General features: G+C 44.5%; 1 protein-coding gene across 1 annotated transcript in view; it reads left to right on the top strand.

Annotated features, from left to right (window-relative positions):
* Window positions 1–335: 335 nt before the first annotated feature.
* LOC140194701 (CD48 antigen-like) overlaps window positions 336–21828 on the top strand; it is a 35871-nt gene continuing 14378 nt past the window's right edge. Inside the window, 3 exon segments of the mRNA XM_072251958.1 lie at window positions 336–423; window positions 13176–13496; window positions 15323–15607. Of these exon segments, the coding sequence (XP_072108059.1) occupies window positions 360–423; window positions 13176–13496; window positions 15323–15607 (670 nt within the window). The 5' untranslated portion in view covers window positions 336–359.

Below are 21828 nucleotides of genomic sequence, written 5' to 3'. Positions count from 1 at the left end.
AGGACAGACCAATCTCTTTTTCTTGAACAGAAGCTAGAGATGGGCTAGGAATGGCTGTACACCAGTGGGGAGAAGGGGTAATGTCCCACGGAAATGAGGTCTATTGCTGAGAGCTGATAGTGTTTGGTTTTCCAAACCAGAGTGTTTGATAACACTGTAGAATTTGTTGTTCATGAGGAGAGTGCTGCAAGTTCAAAATAGGAAAGTAGAAAACTTGCATGGGATAAAGGAACTGGGAGTGTCAGTATGATGTTTTTGTCAAATACGTGCATCTCACTTCATTATGACTTATCAGTTCCTGGTCTTACTTCCTTCTGTGACATTCTCCAGGCCATCAAGCTCACCAGTCATACTTGAAGATGTGGAAGTGTTTGAAAAGGGTTCTCTGCCTGAACTGTGCTTTTGCATTTGCCATCTTTTGGGGTAAGGTCAGATTTTAATGTTTCAGCTCTGATTACAGAACAGTTCGATATGTGCAGGTTTTCAGTGTGTGAAATCACCGTTTATCATGGTCATGTCCCAATCTGTTGATTCACACAATTTATCAGAAGATGTTCAGTTCCAAATTTTCACCGTCAACCTTTGCCTTCCTCAACTTCTGTTGAGCTTCCTTGATCTCAGCCTACCTCACCTACTCTCTCTCTCTCTCTCTCTCTCTCTCTCTCTCTATACCTCCATCTATCCACACGCTTTCACCTTCAATATCTTTCTCCTTTTGGTCTCTTTTTTTTTGGTCCTTCAACACATCTATCAGTTGCTTTATGCAAGTACTTCTGTCTTTCCGTCTCCCTCCCTCTCTCATATTTTTGTTCCACTTTCTGCTGTACGTATTGCTGTTCTCATGCTGTGACCGTCGAACCATTTTCTGTCCAGTCACCATTTGATGCCGTGCTTACCACATCCTGACATGCTGATCGCCTTTCACAGAAGCTCGAGGCACTCAGACCCACCAACTCTGACTCCAGCACCTGTTTCCCTGTCCATCCCTGCAATGTTGAGACACGAGGGAGACAGTTCCCTCCCAAAGAGAGAGGGAGGGGATATCACATTTCTTCAAGATGTTTTAATTGCATTTCAGAGGGGCATAATCTGATGGAACACCTCAGGCCAGAACCAGACCCTTCAGCCCATCCAGACCATGCTAAACTGTTATTCTGCCTAGTCCATTAAACCAAACCCAAACCATAGCCCTCCATACCTCTCCCATTCATGTGCAGTACTTATCCAAATTTCTCTAAAATTTTGAAATTGACCACACATCCACCTCTTCTTCTGGCAGCCTGTTCCACACCCTCACCACCCCCTGAGTGAAGAAGCTCCCCCTGATATTCACCTTTCACTCTTAACCCATGAACTCTAGTTTCACCCACCCAACGCACTTGAAAAAGCCTGCCTGCATTTACCCGATAGTCCTCATAATTTTGTGTCAAACCTCCCCTCATTCTCCTGAAATCCAGGGAAATAATATCCTATCCTGTTCAATCTTTTCCTATAACTCAAGTCTTCAGTCCTGGCAAAGTCCTTGTGATTTGTCTCTGCATTCTTTCAATCTTATTGATATCGTTCCTGTAGGTACAGTACTGTGCAAAAGTCTCAGGCACACGTTAAAGAAATTCTGTAAAGCAAAGATAGTTTAAAAATAATGAAATGAGAAGTTTCTAGATATCAAAAATTTACTATGAAGAGCAGTGAACAGTAAAAAACTAAATCGAATCAATATTTATTGTGACCACCCTTTGCCTTTAAATCTCCATCAGTTCTCTGAGGTACCCTGTCATGCAGTTTTACAAGAAAATTGGCTGCTAGGTTGTTCCAAGTTTCTTGGAGAACTTGCCACAGTTCTTCTACAGACTCTGGTGTCTCGCTTGCTTCTGTCTTTCCAGATAATCCCAGACAGCCTCGATGATGTTGCGATCAGAACTGTGTGGAGCCAAACCACTTAAAATCATATAAAAAAGTCTTGGGTGCCTCAGAGTTTTGCACAGTACTGTAGATGGCCAGAGCTGAACACAACACTCCGAATTATTCCTCACTTGTTAGGAACTTGTTACCCAAGTGCCACATGACCAGCTGATGAAGAATGTAAAGGCCCATGGGGCTCGAGAGAGAGCATCCCTGATGGTTTGTTACAGATAATATTAGTTTAAGTTCAAATGGGTGGACAGCTTTGTACAGTAAGCATGAGGTGATCAAAAATCATTTGGTGGTGAGCAGTGTCGGGGAAAGATGACAACTGCTGGCGACAGGAGGACCTGTTCAGCTGACCAGAGGAATGGCAAATGCAATTTAATCCGGAGAAGTGTGAGATAATGTATTTGGAGAGATGAAACAAAGTGGGGAATACACAAAAAATAGAAGAATCTGAGGAATGGAGGTATCTTGGAGTGTACATCTACAGTTGCTTAAAGTTAGCGGGGTAGTCTGAAAAGGTGTACAGACCGCCTTTCATTATTCATCAATGCTCAGAATATAAGTACAATGAAATGATTGTGGTTCTGTGTCAAACACCCTGAGACCACAGCTGGCCACTGTGTACAATTCCATCCAACACATCCCAGGAGAGATGGGGTCACACTGCAGAGAGTGCCGGGGGGTGGTAGGGGCTCATGATGATGTTGGTGAAACCCTAACATTGTCAAAGCTCTTCCCATCACTGAGCACATCTACATGGAGGGGAGGGCTGCCACAGGAAGAATCGTTCGTCATTAATGACCCCACCATCCAGGCCACGCTCTCTTCTCACTGCTACTGTCAGGAAGCCGATACAGGAGCTACCAGGTTCGGGAATAGTTATTACCCCTCAACGTTCAGAGTGCCAAACTTCACTTAAGGCCAGGTTAATGGTGTCTCAGAAGGCAAGAAATACAACTATACATGCCACCATACAGACCTTGAGATTTCCTTTTTCACAGTCATTTACAAGAAAATAAAGAAATACAATATAATGTATGAAATCTATAAATAACAAAGGCTGACAAACGACCAAATCATGCAAGTAACAAGAGAAAAATAAATAAATAATACAGAGCTGTAGAGTCCGTATGAGTCAGCATTGAGTTGAGTGAAGTTATTCATGCTGATTTAGCAACCTGACAAGATGGCGCCAGTGAACTATGGTGATGTTCTGTGGGGTAAATATACCTCTTTCGAATTATTCTCACTGCAAGCTGCAGTATATTTTTTCTCTTTAAGCAATGTGCTTTTAAATCGACTAAATGATCTATTTTACTTTCAGCTTTTGTCATCAAAATTCTTAGAAGTATCTTAGTGATGTGACTTGTTAAGTTTATGGTCCTATGTAGTTCACATTCTATTGCTCCAGGTTTCTTAGGAAGAGTGAGAAATACTGATTTTTTCATCTCTTCTGGTATGATTCTAGTCTCATAAATGCCATTGATTAAATCAGTAAGTTTTTCAATTCCATAATCTTCAAGGGCGATAATTTGTTCTCTTACTAATTCATCAGGACCTGCTGCCTTTCCTTTCTTCGTCTTATTTATTGCATTATGTACCTCCTAAGAAAGCTGGAGCAATAGAATGTGAACTACATAGGACTATAAGTTTAATGAGTCACATCACTAAGATACTTCTAAGAATTTTGATGACAAGAGCTGAAAGTAAAATACAAGCTGAAATAGGTAAAGAACAATGTGATTCTGTGAATGATAAAGGTACAAGAAACACAATATTGATGTTAAGGATACAATCAGAATGAGCTATTCAAGTGCCAAAAAAATTTGTTTGTTTGCTTTATCTACTACATAGAAGCATTTGATAAAGTGAAGCACAATAGGTTATTTGAAATATTACAGGAAACTCTAGATCTAGATTCGAAAGACCTCCGCCTAATCAGAAATCTGTACTGGGAACAAACTGCCGCTGTAAGAATAGATGGAGAAGTGAGTCAGTTTACAACAATCAAGAGAGGTATTAGACAAGGGTGTGTTTTCTCCCCTGATGTGTTTAATGTGTACAGTGAAACAATATTACAAAAAATAAGAGACATCTTGGGAATCAAAGTTGGTGGTGAAAACATCAATAATTTCAGATATGCGGATGACACTGTGTTAATTGCAAGTACGGAGCAAGAACTACAAAACTTAATTAATATAGTTGTTGAAGAAAGTGCAAAAATGGGTCTATCTATCAATTGCAAAAAGACAGAATTATGGTGATATCTAAAAAGAAGGTGAATCCTATCTGCAGGCTGAGAATAAACGGGGAAGACATAAAACAAGTACAGAACTTTTGCTACTTAGGAAGCTGGGTGACATCAGATGGCAGGTGTGGTATGGACATCGAAAGAAGAATATGGATTGCAAAAGACACCTTTACGAGAATGAAGAGTATACTGACCAACAGTAAACTAGGCATGACAACCTGCCTCAGAGTACAGAGTAACATTTATCGAGTTATGTTATATCACAAATTATCGCAAACTCTCACAGACCTGAATGATCCTGTGATCTCTGAGGGCAATATGCGAGCAGCCTTCAGGAGGGTGAATCCACAGAAAGCATCCAGCTCAGACAGGGTTCCTGGATAAGTACTAAAGTCCTGAGCTGATCAAATGGCTAGAATGTTCACTGAGATCTTTAACCTCTCTCTTTGGCAGTCTGAGGTACCTACCTGCTTCAAGCAGGCTTCAATTATACCAGTGCCCAAGAAGAATGTGGTAACCTGCCTCAATGAATATCATCCATCCACTGTGAGAAAATACTTTGAGAGGTTTGTGATGAAACATATCAACTCCTGCCTGAGAAGTGACTTGGATCCACAACAATTTGCCTACTGGAACAACAGGTCCACAGCAGATGCCATCTCATTGGCACTTCACTCAACCCTGGAACATCTGGACAGCAAAGATGCATAGATCAGTATGTTCTTTATTGACTACAGCTTGGCATTCTATACCATCATCCCCTCAAATCTAATCAATATGTTTCAAGACCTTGACCTCAATTCCTCCTTGTATAATTTGATCCTCGATTACCTCACTTGCAGACCCCAGTCAGATCAGATTGGAAACAACATCTCCTCCACAATCTCCATTAGCTCAGGTGCACCACAAGACTGTGTGCTTAGACCCTGCTCGACTTGCCTTACATACGTGACTGTGTGGATAAGCACAGCCTCATGTTCAAGTTTGCTGATGGTACCACTGACGTAGGGGGAATCAGGGTTGTGATGAATTAGCATATAGGAGGAAGATTGAAAATCTGGCTGAGTTGTGCCACAACAACCTTACTCAAAGTCAGCAAGACCAAGAGGCTGATTATTGATCTTAGGAGGAGGAAACCAGAGGTCCATGAGTCAGTCCTCATTGGAAAATCAGAGGTGGAGAGGGTTAGTGACTTTAAATTCTTCAATGTTATTATTTCGAATGACCTGCCCTGAGGCAATTACTAAGGAAGCAGAGCACTGCCTCTCCTTCTTTAGGAGTTTGTGAAGATTTGGTATGACATCTTAAACTTTGAATACTTTCTACAGATGTGTGGTGGAGAGTATATTGACTGACTGCATCACAGTCTGGTCACTGCTGCCATCAGGAAAGAGGTTACTGGAGCCTCAGGACTCACACCACTAGGTTCAGGAATAGTCACTACCCCTCAACCATCAGGCTCCTGAACTAAAAGGGACAACTTGACTCAACTTCACTTGTCCCATCATTGATCTGTTCCCACAATCTATGGACTCACTATCATGAACTCTTCATCTCATGTTCTTGATACTTATTGCTTATTTATTTAGTTATTTATTATTATTTATTTCTCATTTGTATTTGCATAGTTTGTTGTCTTTTGCATTCTGGTTGGTCGCTTTAGTTGGTGCAGTCTTCTATTAATTCTATAATGGCAATTATTCTATTATGGATTTATTGAGTATACCCAGAAGAAAATGAACCTCAGGATTGTATATGGTGACATATATGTGCTTACATGTACTTACATTTACTTTGAACCTTGAACATCGACGGTTGTAAAGTGATAGCTGTTCCTGAACCTGGTGGCATGGGTCTTGTACCTCCTACCCAATGTTAGTTGATGTTGCTTGGATGCTGAAGGTCCTCAGTGATGGATGCTGCTTTGTTCCATGTCAGTGTGCTCAATGATGGGGATGCCTTTGCCGGTCATAGAAATCATCTAATCAGTTAATCACCTTTTACTGCTCCAGAGGGAGAAAGCTGACCAATACAATAACTTTCTGGGTCTCAGTTTAGATGGTTACTATCCTAAATGCTAAGGAATCATGTAGAACCATCATAACAGTGGATTATGAGAGCAGAAAAGAGTCCAGGCTATTGGATAACGAATGCCGGGTGAACTTAGCAGCAAAGACAATATTTATGGGACGAAATAAGCAGTTAACATTTCCAGCCATCACACTTCAAGTTTATTGTCATCTGACTGTACATATATACAACCAAGTGAAACAATGTTCTTTCGAATCACGGGGTACCCACACAACATGTATCTCACACACAGCACATAAAACAAAATATTACCATTAATAAGTTAACAAAATATAATTATAAATGCAGGCACTGCACAGCACAGGTAAGCAGTACAGTGAATAGATAAAAAGTAAGCAGTGAACAGGTAAACAGTAAGCAGTGAATAGGTAAACAGTAAAGTGAACATTTAAACAGTAAATATTGAACAGGTAAACAGTACAATGAACAGGTAGACAGTAAATTACCTTTGGTCATTTCTAAGGTAAGGACAGATTTGGCACAGCTTTGTGGGCCGAAGGGCCTGTATTGTGCTGTAGGTTTTCAATGTTTCTATATTATGTTTCTACGTACACAGTCAACATGTAAACAGTACAGTGAACAGGTAAACAGTAAGCCACGAACAGGTAAACAGTAAGCAGTGAACAGGTAAACAGTCAACAGTACAGTGAACAGGTAAACAGTAAGCAGTGAACAGGTAAACAGTCAACAGTACAGTGAACAGGTAAACAGGGGGATGAAGTCAGTATAAGTTGGTGGAGGGAAGTGAAAGAGTACAAGCCAGATGGTGATAGGTGAAGCCATGTGAGTGGGAAATCAGGCTGTTAGACAGATGGATAACGATTTTGTGATCTGTGTTAAGGAGAGAGCCACACATTGAGATTGTTAGAACTGGTAATGACACCTTTCAGACAGCAGGATGATGACTGCCTTGCACCACACGAAGAACATCTTCTTGATCACCGAGAGTCACAAGTGGGGCTTCCACAACTGAAGCTTCATGGTCAGCCTGTCACACTCCTGGGCTGGCACCTTGAGCTGTTGAAGGGCAGTGAACAACTCTCCGAATCGTCCCACAATGAAACCAACGAGAGCAGAGTCCCAACCCCATTCCAACTCCCCATAAAGAGAGCAGAGCCCAACCCCCATTCCAACTCCCCATAAAGAGAGCAGAGCCCCACCCCGTTCCTACTCCCATAAAGGGAGCAGACCAAGCCAGCAGTTCCCTCTGGACCAGTGACGTGCTGCTTTTGCCCAGTGAGTAGAAGAGTGAGTGATGTAGGCTCTGGATCTGTGATCCTGCATACTTGCCTTCAAGCTACTCTTCTTGCCTTTGTGTGCTTTCTGTAGTGCCGGGTCCTTCACACATCGAAGCAGAGCTCAGACTGGGTTCAAAGTTCAGCACATCCCTCTCAACCTGAATTCTGAGCCCTGCATCCTGGTCAATCCCATCACGTGCTTCTGTGAGTCTACCCTCAAGATGGGGATCTCTGCTGGAATTGCTCGCCCTCTATTAGTCAGTTGTAAAGGTGCAGGAATGTGGAGCCACCCGTAGGCACAGTGAGGACCTCTGCTCACACCATTGCATGGTACCAGATTTATGGAGACCACGAGGAGAGATGTATGCTTGCAAAAGGTACAGATGGTTGACTTGCGTCTCCTCCTCCAGACTTCTGGGTGAAGGGACTGGAGTGCATTCCAGATGTCTGTTAAGTTGAGGGAGTCAACCAGCTCCCACAGTTTTGCTGTGATACTTGGCCGTGCTAGGGACTGGAATGGTCCCTCGCCTTGACAGTACAGATAAAACCTGCTTCCTCCAAGGCTGAAGCCCTGTTACCATGAGTGATTATCAGAGCAGCTGCGTCTAACAGCTCAGACCTGGAGTGTAAATATTCACCAGGTGCAACAGGACACCACCCAGGCACGTGGTGAGCTGGGGCAATTGTCCCAAAGATCCCAAAGAACCACAGCTAAAAAGTCAGACCTAACCAGATACAGAGCCTATAAAAAGTATTCACCCGCTTGGAAGTTTAAATGTTTTATTCTTTTACAACGTTGAATCACAGAGAATTTAATGTGGCTTTTTTGGCACTGATCAACAGAAAAATACACTTTTTTATCAAAGTGAAAACAGATCTCTACAAAATGAACTGACTTAATTGCAAATATAAAACACAAAATAATTGATTGCATGAGTATTCACACCCCCACCCCCACATTTTAATATGACACACTGAATCATCACTGGTGCAGCCAATTGGTTTGAGAAGTCACATAATTAGTTAAATGGAGATCATCTGTGTGCAGTCAAGGTGTTTTAATTCATTATAGTAAAAATACACATGTATCTGGAGGGATCAACTGCTGGTGAGTCAGTATCCTGATAAAACTACACCATGAAGACAAAAGAACACTTCAAGCAACTCTAGGAAAAGGTTATTGAAAAGCAGAAGTCAGAAGATGGATACAAGAAAATTTCAAGGTCACTGAATATCCCTGGAGTACAGTTCAGTCAATCATCAAGAAATGGAAAGAATATGGCACAGCTGTAAATCTGCCTAGAGCAGGCCGTCCTCAAAAACTGAGTGAATGTGCAAGAAGGGGGCGAGTGAGGGAGGCCACCAAGAGACCTACGACAACTCGAGTGGAGTTACAAGCTTCAGTGGCTGAGATGGGACAGACTGTACGTACAACAACTGTTCCTGGGTATTTCATCAGTCACAACTTTATGGGAGAGTGGCAAAGAGAAGAGCCACTGTTGAAAAAAATCACATGAAATCTGAGCTTGCCAGAAGTTATGTGGGAGGTTCTAAAGTCAACTGGAAGAAGGTTCTGATGAAACCAAAATTGAGCTTTTAGGCCATCTGACTAAATGCTATGTTTGGCATGCACCAAACATCATTAAAAACAGTCCATCCCAATTGTGAAGCATGGTGGTGGCTGCATCAAGCTGTGGGGATGCTTCACTGTGACAGGCTCCGGAAGGCTTGTGAAGGTAGAGGGTTAAATGAAAGCAGCAAAATACAGGGAAATCCTAGAGAAAAATCTGATAAAGACTACCAGAGCTACAGGAGTGGTTTAAAAACTTCAAAGTTATTGTCCTGGAGTGACCAAGTGAAAGTCCAAACTTCAATCCAATTGAGAATTTGTGGCTGGATTTGAAAAGAGCTTTTCACTCGTGATCTCCATGCAATCTGACTAAGCTTGAGCAGTTTTGTAAAGACCAAAGGGGAAAAGTTGCTGTGTCTAGATGTGCAAAGCTGATAGACACCTATCCAGACAGACTCAAGGCTGTGATTGCTGCCAAAGGTGCATCTTCTGAATAGTGACTTGAATGGGGGTGAGTAATTATGCAATCAATTGCTTTGTGTTTTATATTTTTAATTAATTTAGATCACTTTGTAGAGATTTGTTTTCACTTTGACACGAAAGTGTCTTTTTCTACTGATCAGTGTCAATAAAAGCCAAACTAAAGTACTGTGATTCGATGTTGTAAAACTATAAAACGTGAGAACTTCTGGGGGGTGGTGGTGTGAAGACTATTCATAGACACTATAGATACCAGGCTGGAAGTAGAATAGACATGACTTGACTTCTAGTGTAACAGCTATATGATTAGTCCTTACCAACCCAGGAGCCAGGTGGCTTCATCTCCCAAACCAAGTGGGTTTCCTGTCAGACATTTGCTGCACTTCTGTTGTCCTTGAGGATGGAGAGAGATGGTGAAATCTGCAGAGAGACTCTCTGCTGCCATTGTGGACGAGGTTTGTCATGGTAACCTTCACATCCATAACAGTTTAATCCTCAATTCCAACACCAGAATGATTCTCACTCTCACTTGTCATCCTCCACACCCTAATCCTCAATTCCAATGCTGGAGTGACTCTCACTCTCACTCATCACCCTCCACATCCTTTGCTCTTCAGAGTGGAATGCTTTAAATTGGCACTATTCAACGGAGGCCATACTAACGCCACTCATATTTCTCAGCACTGTGCGGACAGACTCCACAAGCAATACCAGTTGTGATTTTTATTGTAGTACCCTCCAAAGCTGTCACAACCACAGACTCTACTGTGGGGTCTGGGCTCACACAGGCGGGCTGTGGAGTAGGTCAGTTGTCACGGCTCGTGAGAATGAACATTCCAGCTAATTAGTGTTTCTTTATGGTGGTGTTTAACTCCCTTCCTTTTGTTCCAGTCTTGTCCAGATGCAGAGTAACATGTTGCTCTCTGCTCACCCCGGTCCTTGTCCAGGAAAGAGGACTGCTATTTTGATTGATGCTGTAAAGGAGTATTATTCATTTAATGTTTGCAGTCGCGGTGTTGCCTTTTATCTTTCAGTCTAAGAGTTTCAGTTAACTGCCCTGTTGGCCGACTGTTTATTGATTTTCTTTTCCTTCAAATTCTGCAGCAGTTCTCATGAAAGTCAGAGATCTGCTGACCCAGTTCAGAATCTCTCTTTCTTTCTGCACTTGTGCCACCTCTGAACATTTCGACAGTTCTCAGTGGGAATGAGGGCAGACCTCCATTCAGGGCCCCAAACAGTACTTCTGAGTGAGGCAACACACCTCCTGCAAATCCACTGCTGACATCAATTGTATCTAGTGATTCCTCTTCATTGGTAAAACTTGACATAAATTGGGGGACTACCTTGTCGACCATCTCCCCTCCTACCTCCCTTTTATTCTGCCCTCTTCTCCATCCTTTCTAATCCTGATGAAGGATCTCGGTCCAAAACATCGACTGCTTGTTCATTTCCATAGATGCCTGATTACTACGGTACCCTATGGTACTCCATCAATGCAAGTTGTAAAGGTTTATTCACTTTCATTTTCTCAGATATACAGATTTATCTGCAGTTCCAGGCAGTCTCACTTAGTTGATGAATACCCTGTATAGAACCTACCTGAAAGATTTCTGAAAATCTGAACAAGTCATATTGAATAGTGTTTCCCACTATTACCACATGCACCCTCTTTAATGTACACTCAGTGGCTACTTTACTGGGTGCTCCTGTACACCAGATCACTCATGCAAATATCTGTTCAGCCAATCATGTGGCAGCAACTCAATGCTTAAAAACATGAAGGCACGGTCAAGAGGTTTAGTTATTTTTCAGACCAAACATCAGAATAGGGAAGAAATATGATCTAAGTGATTGACTGTGGAATGATTGTTGATGCTAGATGGGGTGGTCTGAGTATTTCAGAAACTGCTGATCTTCTGGGATTTTCATGCTCAACAGTCTCTAGAGGTGGGGTTCCCAACCTTTTTATATTCCATGGACCCCTACCATTAGGCCGGCCTCCTCTACATTGGTGAGATGCATCGTATACTGGGGGACCACTCCATTGAGCACCTCTGCACCAGTAGCCACAAGTGGGACCTCCTGGTGCCCAAATATTTTAATTCCAATTCCCATCCCTGTTCTGACATGTCAATACATGTCTTCCTCTTCTGCCAAGATGAGCCACCCTCAGGGTGGAGGAGCAACACCTTGATTTCCGGCTGGGTACCCTCAAACCAGATAGCATAAATATTGATTTTTTTTTCCTTCTGGTAAGCAATGTTCTCAAACCCATTCACCAATCTGACCTTTTCTCACCTGCCTATTACTTCCCCCAGGTCACCTTCTCTTCCCCTTTCTCCATTGGTCTACTCTCCTTCCCTTTCAGATTCTTTCTTCTCCAGCACTTGACCTTTCACACCCATCTGGCTTCACCTACCACCTTCCAGTTCGCCTCTTTCCACTCCCCTCACCTTTTTTATTCTGGCATCTTCCCCCTTCCCTCTCATTCCTGAAAAAGTGTCTTGGCCCAAAACATTGACAATTTATTCATTTGTATAGATGCTGCCTGAGCTGCTGAGTCCATCCAGCATTTTTTCTGTGTTGCTTTGGATTTCCCATGCCTACAGACTTTCTTGTGCATTTAATTCCTGCTGTTGCCTAAACTAACTATTTTGATCAGACAAATAAACGTGGACCCCAAGAAGACAAGGATCAAACCTACTTTATTTACGAAATATATCACGCGGAGTCCACGTCACAATCAGGGCATCCTGGACTCCAAATAAACAGTGTAAAGTTCCTACTTTTATACAGTACAAAAATGAGATGTTTGTAATTTTCCCTGGTAAAATTCCCAGATTACAGAATTACCACTTCGATTATCTCTTTAATTTCATTAATTGTACCAAGGCCTACATTATGACTGATGTGAAAGAAGCAATCTCATCACTGCTTTAAACAATTTCAAATGTCCATGTCTATTCCAAAGATACCAACCTCTGACTCTCTAGTATTCAATTCTCCACTTCACCATTTATGTCTTTTACTATTTTCAGAAATCTCTTCCTCCACATGGCTCACACCCTCCCATTTTCACCGTATAATTTATTTATTGGCTCAGAGATACGGCTAGGAACAGGTCCTTATGGCCAGACGCGCTGCCCAACTAGTTATCCCGAGCTTAACCACAGGACAATTGACAATGACCAATTGACCTACTAACTGGCATGTCTTTGGGCTGTGGGAGGAAACACATGCTCTCACGGTAAGAACGGACAAACTTGCCTACAGAGGATGGCAGGGTTGAACTCTGAACTCCAATGCCCTGAACTGTAAGAGTGTTGCTCTATTCCGTTTTTGTTCAAACTCCACAAATGCTTCTACCTTCTCCACCGATACTATTCACTTCACCGAGTTCCTTTGCCATGTCTCTGCCTCCCTGACTTCATTTCTCCGGCCTGGTTACAGAGAATCTTCACTCTGTTCCCCACATGAGCTCACTGTGATGTAGGAACTGTGGGTCAGATCACTCACGGGCCAGAAGCCAGACAATGGGCCACATGGCCTGCCGCTGTGTATGTGATTCTGCAAGCTGTGATTCCTCCTCCAGTCACTGAGCTCACATTCTGACTGTCTCCTCTTGTCTCCTCAGCCAGGACTGGAGCTTCCCCTGTCATTGTGAATGGAGCCCTGGGACACTCGGTTTCCTTGTCTCCTTCGAACACAGTCAGTCAGGGCATTGACGAGGTTGTGTGGAGAAGGTTATCACCCGGAATAAAGATAGCAGTATACTTGGAAGGATCGATTAAATACTTTAATACCATTTACAACAACCGAATAACTCTTCATTCTGGAAACTTCAGCCTGGAAATCCATGATCTAAGGAAAGAGGATGCTGATGAATATGAGGTGACTGTTACAGCAGGAGATTCAGGAAAGGAACACAGAGAGCGAATCCAGCTTAAGGTGTATGGTGAGTAGGATTTCCGTGGAGGGACCTGGATTAATGGGTGAGAGCAGATCCTACATGTTCCCACTGTCTGCCTGTGTCCAGAGCTGGGCTCACGGTCCCAGTGCAGTGGGACTGAGACAGTGCAGGGCTGGGGGAACACACCCACTGCATCCCTGGAGATGAGGCCAGTGTCCGTGCAGGGTGACCCTGTGACCGGGAGCCTGGAGAAACAGCACACGGGGAGGAGTGTGGTACAAACACGCACAATTAGAACAGAATAAGAATCCGAATCAGGTCTAATATCACTGGCATTTGTCATAAAATTTGTAGTTTTGTGGCAGCAGTACATGATTAAAAACACTCTAATGAACAATAAAGAATATATATAAAATTAAATTGAATAAACAGTGCAAAGAGAGAGGAAACTAGTGAGGCAGAGTGCAGGGGTTCATTGTCCAGTCAGAAATCTGATGGTGGTGGAGAAGAAGCTTTTTCTGAAATGTCGAGTGTGTGTCTTCAGGCTCCTGTCCCTCCTCCCTGAGGGAGGTAATGAGAAGAAGCCATGTCCTGGGTGGTGGGGTGCTTCATGGCAACGCCACTTTTTGAAGATATCCTCATTGCTGGGGAGGCTAGTGCCCATGATGGTTGAGTTTACAACTTTCTGTAGTCTCAGGATTGTCTGATTAGACATTTACATGAACGAGCAGGTGTACGAGTATACCTAATAAAATTACCTCCACCTCGCTCGATGGACTGTGCACACCTACCCCGGTGTATTTCCCCAGAGGCACTTGCCCAGCGGCCTAATCTTCCCCAGCCCTGCACTGCCTCAGCCCCACTACACCTCAGCTCCATTTGCCACTTCTCAGCCCTGCCCATCAAGCCCAGTAGCCTCACAGAATGAGAGAAGGCCCTTGAGCTCCATGGAACAGGAAGAGCCCTTTAGCCCATGATCCACGCTGACCATCTACCCATTCACACTAATCCTACACTAATTCCATTTTTTTATTCCTCCCACGTTCTCATCAACTTGCCCCAGATCCCACTGCTTACAAACAGACCAGTGGCAAAATATGTCCAATGACTAATTAGCTCAACTACCCTACTGACTTTAATTTGTGAAGGAAACCGAAGCTCCCGGGAGAAACCGAAGCTGAAACATAGAGAACATACAAATTCCACACGGACACCAGCCAAGATCAAGATTGAACCTCGGTCTCTGTCACTGCAAAGCTGTCCCTGTACTTGGAGTGCTGCCCTTGAGTGAAGGCTGAATCTGTCATCCCAAATTATTGCCCGTCACTGCAACTTACTCCCCACTCTGCCTCGTTTCCCCTCTCAGAATGTGCCACGTCAACAGATTGGAATTAACATCCTGACAACACCCTGGTCTGTGAGCTGATGAATGGAAGAGAAGGTGTGTGACCCAGGATCTCTAGTGTCAGGTTCACTCTCGAACACTACTCACAGTTCCAGTCTAGATCTGTGCCCGTCACAGTCCCATGGTTAATACTCTTGGTCCAGATTCAGGATCACACACAGGAGCGACAAAAGACATGGAACTGAGAGAATTCCCAGCATACAGAGCCATAAACGAGACATGACTGAGTGCTTGTGGATGAGTGTGGGCAATTTTTGGGAAAGAAGGCACAGCACATGTGGAAACAACTTCTAGCAGCAACTGGCTGAACTGAAGATGAGTGATGGGTTAAATGGGTGGGGGGATATGAGCTGGGATTAGTTTATTGTTCACTTGGGACTGTTCAGGATGGGATGGGGAAGTTGGTGATTGAAGTGTCCACAAAGATCTCCCTTACTCATCTTGCATCTCTCTGCTACAACCTCAGGGCTTGTGTCAGGAGCACACATCACAGTTCAGAAAACCACTGGGATCTGCAACCTCACCCTGACCTGTGCCGTGACCTCAGGCGACCCCACCTTCACGTGGTGGAGGAATGGAGAAGCTTTGGTAAATGACGGCACCCAGCACATCCGGGTACTCGGAAATACGCTGGAGGTTCATCACACTGCAGAGGTTGAGGATGCTGTGTACAAATGTGAGGCCAGTAACCCCATCAGTAAGGCAACAGCAGAGATCAAGCTGAGGGACATCTGCAAACTGGACGCATGTGGTGAGTGTCAGAGTAAAGAACCCAGGTTATTCTGAGGGTATTGTTTCCCTGCAGAGGGAGCTTCAGTCTGTTTCTAGCCAATATCTTGGAAGCGTTAGATGGGACGGTGTAAAGGGAGCTTCACTCTGAATCTAACCTTGTACTGAGAGTGTGCATTGGTACAGCAAAGAAGAACTTTAGTCTGGATCTGACTTGTGTCTTGGCAATATTTAACAGATCACTGGAGAGAGGGGTTTATTCTGTATCCAATATTTTCCCCATTTTTTTTAAGCAAAGCTTGATTAAAGCATTTGTCCATATGCCTAGGATGGACCCAGCCTTTGTGGAGCCTTGAAAGTCTCCAGCAGACAATGCTGAACTCTTTTTAGATTTAGATTATGAAGACACGCAGTCCTCTTTTATTCTCATTCAGTAATGCATGCATTGAGAAATGATACAATATTTCCTCCGGTGTGATATAACAAAACACAGGACAGACCAAGACTGAAAAAAACTAACAAAACCACATAATTATAACAAATAGTTACAACAGTGCAACAATACCATAAATTGATGAAGGTCCATAAGCACAGTAAAAAGTTCAAAGTCTCCCAAATATCACACATCTCAGGCAGACAGGAGAAGGAAGAAAAACTCTCCCTGCCATGCCAACCACAGTCCGACTCTGAGTCATCCGAAAACTTCGAGCCTCCGATTCAGCTCTCTGACACCGAGTACTGAGCGCCATCTCTGTCCGAACGATTCGACCTCAATCTCGGTCACCAACAGCAGGCAAAGCCAGGGATTTTGAGGCGTTCCCTCTGGAAGATTCCCAACCGCTCAGTAACGGCAGCAGCGAGCGAGCTTTTTAGAAATTTCTCCAGATGTTCCTCTGTGCTTTCACGACCGTCTCCATCAAATCAGAAATGTCCACGGCCCCTATTTAACAGAAACAATATCATTTTTCACCGGAGGGCTGCGCACGTGCAGCGTGCTGCTCTCTCTCCTCCTGCCTTTTCATTTAACATCCATGAATGGATATATCCTCGGATGATGGGCATGCTGTGGGTTCAGATGGTGCTTTCGATGGGTTACTGTCTGCACTGGTGAATGGCCACCTTGCTCATGAACAAAATATTGAGGTGGTCTCACCCGCTTCTGACCTGACACCCATTGTTCAGGAACTAAGTCCAGGCAAACATCGAGTACTGAACTGAGATGCACCTTCTTGTACATGGAGCACATATTCATCCAGGCTACAAAAGGACAGGGACCCACGAGACCACAGGTGAATGTATAATTAAAATTCTGCATTCCACCAGCACTCTCCACCCCAGGTCCTGTTTAGCCATATCCAGGACACAGTACAAATGCCAGAGAAGGGAGAGACAATGGTGAACAGTCAGGGTGTACAGGGACAGGCTGTGCAGGAAATGCGTCCGTGTGGCGTGGAGCATCACGCAAGCCGTCTTCAATAAGCCCCCCATATTTGGGCAAGATGGTCCTTGAGGACTCTCAGCCCAAGAAAGAATTCCTGGAAAATGTTCAGTTCAGTTAGGAGCAGACAATGGTCATGAGACCCCTTATCAGAATCAGGTTTAACATCACTGGCACATGTTGTTTTATGGTAGCAACGCAGTGAAGTACAGAACAAAGCTATAAATTACAGTAAGGAACTTGTGTATGTGTATCATTTATATCTGGAATATAAAATCTACTAAAAAGTTAAATAAATGTTGCAAGAAGAGAGTAAAACAAACAGTGTGGCACTGTTCATGAGCTGGTTCACCGTCCATTCAGAAAGATGATGGCAGCGGGATGAAGGCGTTCCTAAAAAGTCTTCATTGATGGTAGCGATGAGATTAGAGCCAGTCCTGGGTAATGGGGTCCTTAATGATGGACGTCTCCTTTGTTGAACCATCACCTTTTGAAGGTGTGCTCAATGCTCAGGAGACTGGTGCCCGTGATTGAGCTGTCTGAGATTGCAACCCTCTGCAGCGTTTTCCAATCCTTTGCAATGGTCCTTCATACTAGACAGTGATGAGACCAGTTAGAATGTCTCCACAGTGTATCTGTAGAAATATATAGAAATCTCTTATCACAAGGTGACATGGAAGCTAAAATCATCACCTGGAAGCCTTGGTGTTGTGCAGCGTCGCCGTTCAAGCATTTCACTCCTTCCCTGTCAAGTCGCAGTACCTGGAGGTAGAGATGTCCCTGATTCCAGTGACAGGCAGGCAGCTTTAACAGAGAAACACAGCTGGTGCTCACCACTGGGAACCGCGTGTTGTCCTGAAGGCCTGGTGTCATAAAGTAACACAGCTGAGAAAAGAGCCCTTCAGCCCTATTCCTGGGGAAGAAATGCATCAGGAGTGACTACACTCTGGGAAGATGCTCAACATACAGGTATCTGCAGGGTCCAGAGATAGAGTACCCACCTGGTTTTAGAAGCACACCCGTGACTGACCACTCTCCTCAATCAGGAGACTCAGAACCATACCAGAGATCCTTGCCACACGAAAAATCCACCATCTACTTCTGGATCTTGGCAGGAGAGACGTGGGGTGGGAGCAAGGTTTCCATGGCATGGAAGTCACCAATTGGTTTGCAAACAGTGCTCAGCCCTTATCGGACAACACTTGGAACAGTCATATCTAAAACCCTCGTGGCTGGAGACTTTCAAAAGCTACGTCCTATCAGTTTGTCAGAGAGGGACCCAGATAAGTTCTCAGATAGATGAGATAAATGAGAATCAGCTGTCCTCCACCAGTTATATGTTAAAGTGCAGTGTGCTGCACCCTACCCACATACATAGCAGGGTGAGCTTCACCCACACCACATGATATTCCAATCATGGTGTCACTATGATGCAGAACACGTACACATACACAGGTACAGAGAGACTGCTCTTCCAGTAATCACGACTATTGCCTTTTCTCAGTTCCTCCATCTCTGCTGCATCTGTTCTTATGATAAGGCTTTCCATTCCGAACCGTATGAGATGTCATCCTTCCTCAGAGAACATCATTCTCCATAATGTCCGCCATGTTCAACAAGATTCTACTGCAAGGCACATCCTCCCTTCATTCTCTGTTTTCCATAGGGACGGCTCTCTCTGAGGCACCCTTGTCCACTTGTCCTTCCCCACTGATCTGCTTCATGATACTTATCCCTGCAAGCAGAACAATGCATCACCCTTCAGGGCCCCAAACGTTCCTCTCAGGTGAGGTAACACTTCACCTGCGTGTCTGATGGGCTCATCTGCTCTATCCAGTGCTCCTCGTGTGGCCTCCTCTACATCAGTGAGACCCGATGTAGACTGGGGACTGCTTTGTGTAGCACCTTTGCTCTATCTGCCACAGAAGGCAAGATTCCCTGGAGGCCACCCTTTCAAATCCACATTCCCTTCCCATTCCGACGGGTTGACCATTGTCCTCCTCTACTGTCACGATGCAACACTCTCTGGTTGGAGGAGCAACACCTAATATTCTGCCTGAGTATCGCTTGAAGATCGATTTCGCTAACTCCTCACAATTTCACACCGTCCCCTTCTATATTTTCTTTTTGAAAAGTGGAGCAGGCTCGACGGGCCAGATGGTCTACTCCTGCTCCAATGTCTTTCGTTCGTGCTATTGGGTTTCATTTTGTAGGAAGTAATGTCCTGCAAACCCTGCCAGAGTTGACGTGAATCTGACATCGCCTCCAACCTCGCTTGAAATTGTCTCTTCGTCCTTGAAATAGCCCTCCGCAAGTCATATCTGGTTTTCTTGCACAGACCTGTGTCACCAGACTTAAATGCCACAGACAGTGAGTCTCCTGATTCATCTGCAGCTTTTGGTTTGGAATTCTACAATATGTCCCTGTGTCTTCAGCACAGGGACGAGGCAGAACGTCTTCCACAGCACAGGAACCCTCTGGAGCCTCAGGCTCAGGTTGAAGACATGGCAAAGTGCTTCACATAGCTGAGGGGCACAGGCTTTGCGCACCCTGGTACTGACACCATCCGGTCCTGCAGCCTTGCTTGGGTTGAGACGTTTCAGCTGTCTTCTCACCTGTTCAGCCGTGAAGCCAACCGTGTTGGTTTCATGAGTGGAAGGGGTATAGTCATGAGAGCAGGGTGGGGGACTGTGAGGAGGGGTAGGAGGCGAGAGTGGAATATGTGTTGGTTGGGGGCCGACAACAGATGACTCGTGGGGGATGGGCAGGGGCCACAATGTCAAATCTGTTAAAGAACAAGTTAAGTTCGTTGGCCCTGTCCACGCTGCCTTCCGCTCCTCTGTTGCTAGTTTGCCGGAACCCAGTGATGGTCCTCATCCCCCTCCAGATCTCTCTCATGTTGTTCTGCTGGAGTTTCCACTCGAGCTTCCTCCTGTACCTGTCTTTAGCCTGCCTGATCCTGGCTTTCAGGTCCCTCTGTATTGCCCTCAGCTCCTCCCTATTTCCATCTCTAAACACCCTCTTCTTAGCATTCTGGATGTCCTTCATGTCCTTTGTCACCCATGGCTTGTTATTTGAATAACAAAGGACAGTTCTTGTCGGAACATTGCAGTTCACACAGAAGTTGATGTAATCAGTGATGCACTCTGTGAGCCCATCAATATCCTCTCCATGTGGCTCACAGAGTGCCTGCCAGTCTGTCACCTCAAAACAACCCTGGAATGCCTCATAAGCCTCCTCCAACCATTTTCTCAAATGCATGTTGTAAAGGTTTATTCACTTTTGTTTTCACAGATACACTGAATTATCTGCAGTTCCAGGCAGTCTCACTTAATTGATGAATATCCTCATCACCGCTTTAAACCATTTCTAACGTCCATCTCTGTTCCAAAGATACCAACCTCACACTCTCCGGAATTCGATTCTCCACCACACCATTTATGTCTTTCTCCATTTTCAGAAATCTCTTCCTCCACATGGCTCATACCCTCCCCACATAATTTACCCACATAATTTATTTATTGGCTCAGAGATACGGCTTGGAACAGGTCGTTATGGCCAGACGAGCTACGAGCTACCCAACTAGTTATCCCGAGCTTAACCACAGGACAATTGACCATGACCAGTTGACCTACTAACCGGCATGTCTTTGGGCTGTGGGAGGAAACATACGCTCTCACGGTAAGAACGGACAAATTTGCTTACACAGAATGCCAGAGTTGAACTCTGAACTCCAATGCCCTGAACTGTAAGAGTGTTGTTCTATTCCTTTTTTGTTCAAACTCAACAAATGCTTCTACCTTCTCCTCCGATACCATTCACTTGACCAAGTTCCTTTGCCATGACTCTGCCTCCCTGACTTCTTTTCTCAGGTCTGGTTGCAGAGAATCTTCACTCTGTTCCCCCCATGAGCTCACTGTGTGATGTAGGAACTGTGGGTCAGATCACTCACGGGCCAGAAGACACACAATGGGCCGCATGGCCTGCGCCTGTGTATGTGATTCTGCAAGCTCTGATTCCTCCTCCAGTCACTGAGCTCACATTCTGACTGTCTCCTCTTGTCTCCTCAGCCAGGACTGGAGCTTCCCCTGTCATTGTGAATGGAGCCGTGGGACACTCGGTTTCCTTGTCTCCTTCGACCCCAGTCAGTCAGGGCATTGACGAGGTTGTGTGGAGAAGATTATCACCCATGACAGGGATAGCACAATACTTGAAAGGATCGATTACATACTTTAATACCGCTTATAAAAACCGAATAACTCTGCATTACCGAAGCTTCAGTCTGGAAATCCGTGATCTGAGGAAGGAGGACGCTGCTGAATATGAGGTGACTATTGCAACAGGAAATTCAGGACAAGAACGCAGACAGCATATCCAACTTAACGTGTACAGTGAGTAAAACTTCTGTGGAGGAGCCTGGATTAATGAGTGAGGACAGATCCTACATGTTCCCACTGTCTGCCTGTGTCCAGAGTTGGGTTCATGGTCCCAGTGCAGTGGGGCTGAGACAGTGCAGGGATAGGGGAACACACCCACTGCATCCCTGGAGATGAGGCCAGTGGTCATGCAGGGTGACCCTGTGACCGGGAGCCTGGAGAAACAGCACACGGGGAGGAGAATGGTAAAAACACGCACAATTAGAACAGAATCGGAATCAGGTCTAATATCACTGGCATTGGTCATAAGATTTGTAGTTTTGTGGCAGCAGTACATGATTAAAAACACTCTAATGAACAATAAAGAATATATATAAAATTAAATTGAATAAACAGTGCAGAAAGAGAGGAAACTAGCGAGGCAGAGTG

Source organism: Mobula birostris, chromosome 3 (genome assembly GCF_030028105.1).
Source record: "Mobula birostris isolate sMobBir1 chromosome 3, sMobBir1.hap1, whole genome shotgun sequence".
NCBI lineage: Eukaryota > Metazoa > Chordata > Chondrichthyes > Myliobatiformes > Myliobatidae > Mobula > Mobula birostris.
This window is presented reverse-complemented; position numbering and strand designations above follow the sequence as displayed.